The following is a 12,525-nucleotide window of genomic DNA, read 5'->3' as shown; positions in this document are numbered from 1 at the left end:
CTTACATTATCACGAGTTTGATGATAACTAATCAAACCATGTGCATAGGCAAGCTCGCAGCATGTTGCCTCCAAACAGAAATTTGTACTTTTGCAGTTTGAAGCAGGGTACAAAAATGGTATACAGCACTGCAGGGATCAACACACAATTAAAGCCTGGCTTTCTTAAACTTACCATATATTTAGACAATGTTCTTCATGGTCGGATGATTCACATTATGCTGCCATACACGTTAAGTTTTGCAACTTCCAATAACATATAATAATTTGTAATGTTTCATGTGTCACCAAGAGAAAAAAATTTATTGCTGGATGGACTTATACAAACCAACTAAAACTAGCTAAATTAACCAGAGTTAACGTGTTTGAATTACTTTTGATCTCTATCTTTTCCCTTCCCTTTTTCTTATTAAAGTACAGCTTCATTAGTAGATAAAGAAAGGTTATCTCCCACTAAAACAGGTTATTCGGTCATTAACAACTCACTTATCCAAACCAACTGCTGTTTTCTACATTATAAGAGCAATTACACTGAGTATACTATTGGCTGTAAAGTGCCACAGTTGGAAAAGCAAATAATGGCTTTTAATGGGTAATAATCACAGAAGTCACCCTTCTGGAGCCATTCTGCCAGTGATGTGTGCACTAGTCTTAGATAATGCCATCTTCCAAAACAAGGTCAAAATTCAAAGTTCAAAGTAAATTTATTATCAATGTATATGTCACCATATCCTACCCTGAGATTAATTTCATTGCAGACATTCACAGTAGAACAAAAATACAACAGAATCAATGAAACCCCACACACACAGACTGACAATTCAATGTGCAAAAAAGACAAACTGTGCAAATACAAAAAATAATAATAAATACCGAGAACATGAGTTGTAGAGGTCTTGAAAGTGAATTCACAGGTTCTGGATTCAGGTTGTAGCCCTGCATATCACAGTTCTTACGAATGCAATCTAACTATTTGTTAAATACAGTGAGGGTTTTTGTCTCTACCACTCTTCTAGTTAGTAAGTTCCAGGCCCTTACTACCTTACATATGTATTATGACACAGAAAGCTGTTATTTGGCTTCCTGGCCAGTTTTGTCTCCCAGTGGAGCAATCCCATTATTCTGGACAGAACTGTGAAATAATAAAGGAGCAACCACTGTTATGGATTCTGACTGGAACTCTGTGCCCGTGCTATTCTGCAGGGATCAGTGCTGGGATGTCTGTTGCGTGCGACACATGCAATTCATTTGGATATAAATGTAGATTGGTTGGTTAGGAAGGTTACAGGTATCTCATAAACTGGAGGAGTTCAGGATATTGAAAAAGATGGTCAAAGGACACAGAAGTACATAGATTACAAACATAGAAGACCTACAGCACAATACAGGCCCTTCGGCCCACAAGGTTGTGCTGAACATGTCCCTACCCTAGAAATTACTAGGCTTACCTACAGCCCTCTATTTTTCTAAGTTCCATGTACCTATCCAAAAGTCTCTTAAAAGACACCTATCGTATCCACCTCCACCACCGCTGCTGGCAGCCCATTCCACGCACTCACCACTCTCTGAATAAAAAACTTACCCCTGACATCTCCTCTGTACCTACTCCCCAGCACCTTAAACCTGTGTCCTCTTGTGGCAACCATTTCAGCCCTGGGAAAAAGCCTCTGACTAACCGCACAATCAATGCCTCTCATCATCTTATACACCTCTGTCAGGTCACCTCTCATCCTCCGTCGCTCTAAGGAGAAAAGGCCGAGTTCACTATCCTCATAAGGACATGCTCCCCAATCCAGGCAACATCCTTGTAAATCTCCTCTGCACCCTTTCTATGGCTTCCATATCCTTCCTGTAGTGAGGCGACCAAAACTGAGCACAGTACTCCAAGTGGGGTCTGACTAGGTCCTATATAGCTGCAACATTGAAAACATGGACAAAGAAAAGGCAGATAGAGTTTAAACAGGTTAACTATGAAGGTGTTGCACTTTGAGGTCAAACATAAGTGAAAAGTATGCAGTAAGTGGCATCAGGAGTTTTTGTTATTTTCTTCTATAATTTTTTCTCACTATCAACAGGATTAACTATTTTAGATTTTGACCCCTGCTTTTAACTCTATTTCTTCATTAAATACCAGAAACAGCAAGGGATGAGAACAGATTCCTACAAAATCCCAGTAGTCATAGCCCTCCCCTGCTGAAACCCTGGTCACCTTAACCATCTGCTTCCATAGGTTATGCAATCAGGTTGTAGCCCTGCATCAGTCAGCATTTAATCAATCTTGTAACCCTCTCTTGGCTCCCAAGTGGTTTTTATTAACTGTTTCAATTCCACTGTACTTTATTGTATACAACCATATCAGTTATCTAACTCTTTTATGGAACTACAATCTTATGTCATTTGAGGAAAATTGTCATGCCATGGTGGGGAACAATCAGATGCAACCACCAAAGCTCCTTCACCAGCACTGATCTTCAAAAATGTCATCATCAGACTATCTAGGAGGTTAATTGACCAGCTACATTAATGGCCTGATTGCTATAGCAACATCTAGGATCTTGGTGATGCGCTCACCTCTTGGTTCTGAATGGGTGGCATGGTTGCTCAATAATTGAGTCTGCTCCTCGTGGTTCCAAGGACATGGGTTCCTCTCAGACCTCAGGTGTACACAGTCTCCCCAAGGCTTAGAGAGTTTCTACTGGGTTCTCCAGCTTCCTCACATATTTCAAAGATGCGCCAGTGAGGTTATTTGGTTTCTACAAACTTTGCCTTAGTACATCAGCAATAGCAGTGCCCAGATCAATATTGTTCACCCGCTTAGTATTATTGCCACTGAGCTCAGTCTTCACAGAATACTATGGTGCAGATCCTATTGGCTTTACTTGGACTCCAACCTGGATGTATCTTTCTGCTCATTCCTCACTGCTCACACAACAATTGCCAACCCAAATGCATCCTCTGATATATGTTCTAGCACTTAAAGAGCATGGTTCTGCTTAACTAATTTCCAGAACAAAATAGTCTTTAATTCACTGTAAATATATGCTTCACCTTTCAACAAGTTTCTCCGCTTACTTTTATTCAGAGTTCAAAGTTTATTATCAAAGTACATATGTCACTATATAAAACACTAAGATTCATTTTCTTGCAGACATACTCAATAACTCCATCACAGAATAATAACCATAATAGAATCAATGGAAGACTGCACAAGCTTGAGAGTTCAATCAGTGGGCAAAATATAACAACTGTGCAAATACAAAAAGAAAGAAAGAATAATAATAAATAAATAAGCAATAATTAATGACAACATGAGATGAAGAGTCCACAAAAGTGAGTCCACAGGTTGTGGGAACAGTTCAGTGATGGGGCAAGTGAAGATGAATGAAGTTATCCCTTTTGGTTCAAGAGCCTGATGGTTGTGGGGTAATAAATGTTCCTGACCTGGAGGTGGGAGTCCTGAGGCTCCTGACGGCAGCAGTGAGAAGAGAGCATGACCTGGGTGGTGGGAGTCCCTGATGATGGATGCTGCTTTCCTGTAACAATGCTCCGTGCAGATGTGCTCAGTGGTCGGGAGGGCTTTACCCATGATGGACTGGGCTGTATTCATCACTTCATTTATTTACATTTACATTTAGTATTCATTTACAGGTAAAAGCATTACTTGATAAAACTAGTGTTAAATGCTCATTCCTAGTTGCCTTTAAAAACCTGAGGGTGTGACACCTTCTTGAAAAGCTGCATTCCTGCTAATAAAATTACCTTCACTGTGTTAAGTAGAGTGTTTCAGGGCATAAATGAAGCAAGTAAAGGGATGCTTCTCGTATGTTTCTAAATAAGGACAGTGTGCAATTTGGAGCAGAACCTGGAGGTTATTCAAGATTGCTGAGCCTCTGGCAGATTGCTGAGTCTCTGGCAATGATCTTTGCATCATCAACGGGGATGGGAGAGGTTCTGGAGGATTGGAGGGTTGCAGATGTTGTTCCCTTATTCAAGAAAGGGAGTAGAGATAGCCCAGGAAATTATAGACCAGTGAGTCTTACTTCACTGCTTGGTAAGTTGATGGAAAAGATCTTGAGAGGCAGGATTTATGAACATTTGGAGAGGCATAATATGATTAGGAATAGTCAGCATGGCTTTGTGAAAGGCTGGTCGTGCCTTATGAGTCTGATTGAATTTTTTGACGATGTGACTAAACATGTTGATGAAGATAGAGCAGTAGATGTAGCGTATATGGATTTCAGCAAGGCACTTGATAAGGTACCCCATGCAAGGCTTATTGAGAAAGTAAGGAGGCATGGGGTCCATGGGGACATTGCTTTGTGGATCCAGAACTGGCTTGTCCACAGAAGGCAAAGAGTGGTTGTAGATGGGTTACATTCTGCATGGAGGTCAGTGACCAGTGGTGTGCCTCAGGGATCTGTTCTGGGGCACCTTCTCTTTGTGATTATTATAAATGAACTGTTGAGGAAGTGGAGGGATGGGTTCGTAAACTTGCTGATGACACAAAGATTGGAGATGTTGTGGAGGGCTCTCAGATTTTACAGCAGGACATCGATAAGATACAAAACTGGGCTGAGAAATGGCAAATGGAGTTCAACCCAGATAAATGTGGTGGTTCATTTTGGTAGGTCAAATATGATAGCAGAATATAGTATTAATGGTAAGACTCTTGGCAGTGTGGAGGATCAGAAGGATCTTGGGGTCTGAGTCTACAGGACAGTCAAAGCTACTGCGCAGGTTGACTCTGTGGTTAAGAAAGCATATGGTGCATTGGCCTTCATCCACCGATGGATTGAGTTTAAGAGTCGAGAGGTAATGTTACAGCTATTTTGGACCCTGGTCAGACCCCACTTGGAGTACTGTGCTCAGTTCTGGTCACTTCACTACAGGAAGTATGTGGAAACTATAGAAAGGGTGCTATGGAGATTTACAAGGATGTTGCCTGGATTGGGAAGCATGCCTTACGAGAATAGGTTGAGTGAACTCGGTCTTTTCTCCTTGGAGTGGCGAAGGATGGGAGGTGACCTGATAGGGGTGTATAAGATAATGAGAGGCATTGATCATGTGGATAGTCAGAGGCTTTTTCCCAGAGCTGAAATGGCTAACACGAGAAGGCACAGTTTTAAGGTGCTTGAAAGCAGGTACAGAGGAGATGTCAGGGGTTAGTTTTTTATGCAGAGAGTGGTGAGTGCGTGGAATAGACTGCCAGCGACGGTGGTGGAGGCAGATACGATAGGGTTTTTTAAGAGACTCCTGGATAGGTACATGGAGCTTAGAAAAATAGAGAGCTATGGGTAACCCTAGATAATTTCTAAAGTAAGTACATATTCAGCACAGCATTGTGGGCCGAAAGGCCTGTATTGTGCTGTAGCTTTTCTATGTTTCTATGTTTCCATTTTTCTGTTTCATTAATGTAACATTAAGGTTCACAAGACTGTTTCAGCAGTTCCATCTTGAACCAGATCTACCAGAGAGGAGCCATCTGAATTCCTGAAGTCTGGGATTGGAGCTGGACACAATTAATTAAGTGATTTTGCCATTTATCTAACCTTTCAGAATGACACTGGAGAATTTGCTATCATCCCTTCTTCCACCAAAGGAATTTTTTCTTTATATACCTCACTGTTTTTTTAAAATCTACCTGATATTCAGCATTTAAAATAACAGAGCATTTTTATGTTTATTTACAAGGGCAGAAATTACTTTCAAAAATTGTGAAGACACTATATATACCTTTAATTGTTGACTATTATTATTATTGTTGCAAATTAGGTACTATTTTAATTTTTAACATCATCAAAATGCAGCTTTTTTTAAGAAACAATTTCATCTTTCTATTATAGGTTTTGGAATCACAGAAGCAGTAAAGTTCAAACCATTCAATCCATCTACATTATACTGGCTTATACCAGAACAATTTAGTCAATTCCACTTTCCAATTCTTTCTCAATAGCCCTTTAAACTTCAAATATTTGTCCTGCAATCTGCATCTACTACACTTACAGCTTATTGCTTTTTAGTGTTTTATTTCTACTCTCCCCTTAATACCCTAGACCTTTTGATAATAATTTTATTGCTATGCCTTTTGGAGTCCACTGAGGACAGGTTCTCCATAATCATCCTATCGTGGCGACCCACTTTCTACGCAGGTGAACCGGCTCACAAAATGGCGCTGGGCCTTTTTCTTCACCAGCAAGGGGAGAAAGCCCGTGCGTGGGAAGAGACTTTTGTACTGCACCCCTGACGTTAATTCCACCCGGAGAGGGTGGGAACGGAACTGCGTAAAAGCCAGTGCCACGAAGTTTGAATAAACTAGACTCGAGTGCAACTTACAGACTGCGTGTCGTTATTTCTAGCTCTGTGTGTAGCACATCATTACACTATCAAGAACTTGCACATTTCTATCAAATCTTCTTCTCTTTAAAAAATACCATTCTCTCTTCCCTTTTCTTGTATCCAAAATACGCAAACCCAGAAACATTTCAGAAAATCCTTTCTAGGGGCCTTGCATCCTTCCTAAAATCCAATGACCAATGTAAAGTATTTTAGTTATGGTCCTCATAGCATTTTATAACACTTTATTTTTGCATTTTGTGTGTGAAATCCAAAATCTTATGCATTGAAGATGAGAAGGTGAGAGTTTCCAGTTCCTGGGAGTGAACGTCACCAATAGTCTGTCCTGGTCCAACCACGTCGATGTCATGGCCAAGAAAGCACAGCAATGCCTCTACTTCCTCAGGAGGCCAAAGAAATTTGGCATTTTCCCATTGACCTTTACCGATTTTTAGTAATGCACCATAGTAAGCATCCTATTCAAATGCATAATGGCTCATTATGGTAACTACTCTGTCATGACCACAAGAAACTTCAGAGTTGGGGACACTGCTCAGCACATCACGGAACCAGCCTTCCCGCCATAGACTCTTGCCTATAACTTCTCGCTGCCTCAGTAATGCAACTAGCATAAATGTCGACCTCATCCACCCCAGATATTCTTTCATCTCCTCCTTCCATCTGGCAGAAAATATAAAAGCCTGAAAGCACTTACCACCAGACTCACAGTTAGTTTCTACTCCACGGCAGAGTTTGTCATCAAAACGATACTTGTCCCCGGCTGGAAGCCCGAGAAGAGTTTATTCATCATATAAGCTGGGAGAGCACTAGATCCTTTTTTTTAAAACAATTAATTAGTTCTCTAATATAATAAATGGACTTTTGACCTCACAATTTACCTCACTATGAACTCGCACCTTATTATTTACCTACACTGCACTTTCTCTTTAGCTGTTTCACTTTGTTTTGCATCGTGTTATTACATTTCCTCGTTCTTCCTCAATGCATTGTGTAATGATATGATCACTTGTAAGAAAAAACTTTTTACTATATATTGGTGCATGTCACAATAATAAAGCAATTCCAATTCACTTACATAATCTGACCAACCATCTTCAGATATTTGCACCCAAGCCTCTTGGTTTCTGCAGCTTTGCTATTACGTATACCATTTAGTCTAGTTGGAATCCCCTCTCTCTTCAGTTCACACTTGTCTGCATTAACATGCATTCACACTTCAGCAGTTCATCTCTAATGTCAACTCTAGTTAGTATCCTCATCATTGCTAACATATTTTGTGTAAACGACAAATTTTATTTAACAGCAACGTCCATCATTAAAATATATCATAAATAATAGCAGCTCCAATATGAAACCCTGAAGAATACACTGTTAATATTGCTTTGATCTAAAAACAACTTTTGTTTTATAACTTGGGACTTTTGGTGCCTAAGTTGTGCTCTTAATATGCAAACACTGACTCTTTGATTCTAATTTAAATGCAGATTATATTTTAACTGATATTCCTTATTTTTTACTGAGTAGTTCCCAATTTTAACCTGACTTTCTGATATTAACATTACTGCATGTAGGCTGTCTCAGGCTTTCAAGCACTGACCTGTTTTTGTTCCTTCAATTTGCTCTGATGCCATTGCTGCCACTTCCGTTGCTTCCTCTTCAAACTCTTCAGTTTATTTCTCTCTCTTTTACTCAAGGGTCTCTCATCTACAGAGGACAATAAGGGAACGCATGGCGCAGAATCATCACAAGGATTGCTTGCTCCAGCTTCATGTCCTTCCCCCCTCTCTTCTGCATCACTAGTTTCAGTACTTGAGTCAGGGGACCAACCTCTAACAATGGTGGATACGTGAGCAGCTGTGTTCCTACAGTGTCTTGGAACAGATGGACCAGGGTCGATGTCTTCTTCGTCAACTGGATGATCATGGAATGACTGAGGGTTCAACACAAAATCAGACTCTTTAATGTGCTGATTAGGAAAGAGAGATCCATTTGATTCTTCTCTTGCAAACAGCTGCAGTTTAGTATCTTCTGACACTGAAATCTGCTGTATCGGATCAGAAGCCTCAGCTATGTGATTCATTATAAGGCCACAAGAAGAAGATCGTGGACACAATCCATGAATGCTAGCAGAACTAACTGATGCATCCTTTGAGCTTATGCTGTTAAAATCCAGACTGAAAGACTTTTTATGAAAACCTTTCACTGCACATCTGGCTCTCACTGGCTGTGAAGCAGAAGAGCATGGCTGTGGATAAGCTGCTTTGAAGTTGCTGTCAACTTCTACAATTCCTCTGTTGTGTGATCTTGCCTCCAGGCAAAGGGCATCAGTCCCTTGTTCATGATCCATCTTTTTCAAATGATGTAAAAATTCTTTTTGCCTGCAGTGGAACAAACTATTTTTTGACCCATGCTCCAACTTCTCCACAGGTTCTAGTCTGTGTATATATTGTATTTTCTGCAAGGATTTCACCTCTGCAGACTCAGTGCTTCTGATTAAATGTAGCGGTTCATAGTCAGTCCGACGCTTGCAGATATGAACAGTCACTGTCTGCCCACAAGGGCATTTGGCAGGGCAAACAAAATTAAATTCCCCTAGACGGGCCCCACAGTGCTGGCAGTTCAGTTTCCCAATTGTCCACCATGACTGTAGAAAAGAAATAAACAACACTGGTCATTGTAATAAAAAAAAGCGGGAAAGTGACCACATCAACTATTTCATACAAATCATAAGGTCAGCTTTTCTTTCTGTGTGTCATGTGGAATCTAGCACTACACAGAAAAGCCCACATAACTGCATGCTGAGGCACCTGATTTGGCAGATTGTATGGGTTTACAGTGCATCAGAGTAGCAGACTTTAGAAAATACATATTATTCAGTTGTGCCTGAAAATTCCCACTGTTTTATGCCAAAAAGCATAATCTATAATAATGCCTTTAATAGTTAAGAACATAAATGGCTTTATGATCACAGACCACTGATAAAAGTATGGCTGAGCTATCAAAAAAATCTCAAAACCACAACCTATGAGTACTAAAAAGGAAGTTGTTTTCCAGCTGAAAATACCTACAAATTAAAATGCTGAATACATGTTCCATTGTTATTTCAGAATACAGCAGAAAAAATGTTGAACATTTTGAGGATTATTGTTAATTAGTCAAAGCAAACAGTTTATGTTCCATTCATTTCATACTGAAAAAAAATCATTATTTGTTTAAAAATGGCAACAACTATATTTTGATTGTAGTTGGTGTAGATTTTCCGCACATCTTATTTTAAAGTATTCTAACTTGGATCCTGCTCCAATCTAAATAGTAATTTTGCTGTTGTACAGATCTGTTTTGCTAAAATGCACATTGCAGGTTTAGTAAAGACAAGACAATTTATGGAGTGAATAATCTCCTGAAAGTGATGAGTAGCAACACCATTTAATGAACAGTGAGTATAAACTCATGTTATGAATAATGCAAGAAACTTCAAAAATCAATAATCATTAAATTTTGATTATAAATGAAAATTCAGTCAATTGTTTCTAAAACAATATCGGCACTGTGCCACAAAAGGAGAATGAATGTAAGACCAGAGAAATAGCTACTTCCAGTCACATCATGTAACATGAACATAATCATCATTTCTCAATGTGTAAAAGACTCCTGAAGACAATACAATCACAGATTTAGTCTCATCCATTTAATAATAAGATGAGAAGCAACTTCATCATGCAGTGATTCATGACTCTGAAAATTTCTATCCCTAAGCACGATAGTTGTCTAGTACCTTCAGTCCAAGATTGATAGATTTTTTGAATCAAGGCTTAATTTTTGTCATGTGGATCAGAAGTTAACATAATTGAAGAATGGTCATGATCATATTAAATGGAATATACAGCACTCAAAAAGCCCCTGGATTCATTCTAGTTTTACATTTAGTGTTATTATAATAAAACTATTTTAATTATATTTTTTTCTCATGAGTATCAAATGGAGATTTTTGAGCTATACTCACAAAGACCTCAACCCAGGTGATTTACTTAAACAGTAAAAATTCCTGTCAGCAATTGCACCTGTGGTCCAGGAAAAGGAAGTTCAATATGAGAATCTCTCTAAGAAAGAGCAAGTTTAAAAAGCTTCAGATTTTGTTTTAACTTCAGAAGTTTACATGAGCCACAATACATGACTGATAAGTTAGACAAATCTGGTGAGAGAGAGAGATGCCAATTATTGGTGTTTCGCAGTTTCCAATTAAACGTCTGTTTCATCTTAGTAGCCCAGGCTGATAAACAGTTAAAGTATTTATAATATAATAGTTTAGGGCACATTGCTAAGTCTTAAATTAGTTACAATGTTTGGCAGGAGTCCAAGTAAATCTGGCAAATTGAGGTTCAACTCAAATTAAGTCATTCCCTGTTACAAACTATATTAATGTTCAACTCTCTCTGTCCAAAGTCATAGAATATATAATATTCCAAAAAGGTTTGTTGTTTTACTCCACAAAACAAACAGGCAACCCCCGTTTACTAGACTCTTTCCCAAAATGTAGTTCACATATCAGAAAGGATGAGCAAATCTTTGATAATTTCTTTTAAATGCAGTTTACTTTGGCAAACCATAGCATAGGACTGAGCTTGCACATTTCATATAACTATCCATATGATCTCACTAGGATTCTCAAATGCAAGTTCACTGATGTGCTGGTAGACTAAGATGCTACACTCTTTAAAAAAATCAGATCGAACAAGAGTATCTGCAATCTGGCTACATACAGCAGAATCTTAACTGGCTTGCATGGAACAGGCATTAAACAAGGTAAGGTGACTATTTTTTGGTAATGAATTGAAATAGAGGGCTTACCTCAGTGAAAAATCAAAAGGCTGGCGTTTAGCATATTGTGACAATAAAATAGATGATCAGGTGATTTTTATGGTTAATAAATTTATGGCAAAGTGAAAACTAATCCGTGACTAAAGATACTGAAACCTCTTCAGTCACGGAAGAACACAACAGGCATGTCTAAATTCTTATACAAATTATATGCTGAACATAACGCAGCAAAACTTTGGTAGTCAAGAAAAATAATTATTTACTGCTGTAGAAATTAGTACTCAGTGGAGAGTTAATGAAAGAACCTATAATGCTAAAAGTTAGAACAGAACTACAAGTCGGGAGTCCTTCTTTAGTTACTAAAATAAACATAAGAAAAAAGGCAAATCTAAGAATAACAAAATTAGTACTTACTACTTCAGTTAAAATATGCAATTTAATCACTTTAGTGGTCTCCTGCTGATAACATTAACATCTTTTTCTGGTCCATTTTCATTGCTAAACATTGCAAATTATTTTTTTAAATTTAGCATCGAACAACCATTAAACAGACAAGATTTTATCTACTGCTCTACTTATTTACTGGATTCTACTTAAATGTTTCAAACTTAAGTTTAAAACGCTGTCCAAATACCTCTTCCAGGCTACTGAGGAAGATAATCCCTCTCCAATGGAGTGCCTCTGGACTCAAAGTGTATATACTGGGAAACAAGCGAAAGAGACTTTTCTCCCCCAACCCCAAATGCTGTGCTACAGCACTGTGACATAAACACAAGAGATTCTGCAGATGCTGTGTCCTTTCCCCTCCACACCCTCCCCCCATCTTCTTGCGAGGAAGCAGAAGCGAGGCGAGTGGGCAGGAGTCCATGCCAGGAAAAGAGTAAGCCCTAGCCGGCTGGCTCTCCCATCCATTCTGCTCTCCAATACTTGCTTACTGAGGGAATCGGGCTTGCAGTCCTCGGAGTCGCCTGATGCCGGTGGCCGGAGGTGGGGACGTCGTAAGCAGTGTGCGAGGAAGGGGAAGCAAGGCGAGCAGGCAGGAGTCCGTGCCAGGAAAAAAGCAAGCCCTAGCCAGCCAACTCTCCCGTCCACTCTGCTCTCCAATGGACATTAAATTGGACTACATCTATGGCAACGAAATACTCGGTGGGAATACCGAAAAAGACAGAATCCCAGACGCCGCCATTTAGCTGTTTATTTATGTAACAGATTTTCCCCCAAGCCATCAGACTACCAACCTACTGCCCTCTGCTGTGCCTATTGTCTTGTTTATTATTTATTGTAATGCCTGCACTGTTCTGTGTACTTTATGCAGTCCTGGGTAGGTCTGTAGTCTAGTATAGTTTTTGTGTTG

General features: G+C 39.3%; 1 protein-coding gene across 1 annotated transcript in view; it reads right to left on the bottom strand.

Annotated features, from left to right (window-relative positions):
* Positions 1–12,525, bottom strand: part of rnf180a (ring finger protein 180a) — a 143,310-nt gene that overhangs the window by 80,334 nt on the left and 50,451 nt on the right. Inside the window, exon 6 of the mRNA XM_073064515.1 lies at positions 7,951–8,997. Within this exon, the coding sequence (XP_072920616.1) occupies positions 7,951–8,997 (1,047 nt within the window). The remainder of the gene's footprint in view (positions 1–7,950; positions 8,998–12,525) is intronic.

The sequence above is a fragment of the Hemitrygon akajei genome, chromosome 13 (assembly GCF_048418815.1).
Source record: "Hemitrygon akajei chromosome 13, sHemAka1.3, whole genome shotgun sequence".
NCBI lineage: Eukaryota > Metazoa > Chordata > Chondrichthyes > Myliobatiformes > Dasyatidae > Hemitrygon > Hemitrygon akajei.
This window is presented reverse-complemented; position numbering and strand designations above follow the sequence as displayed.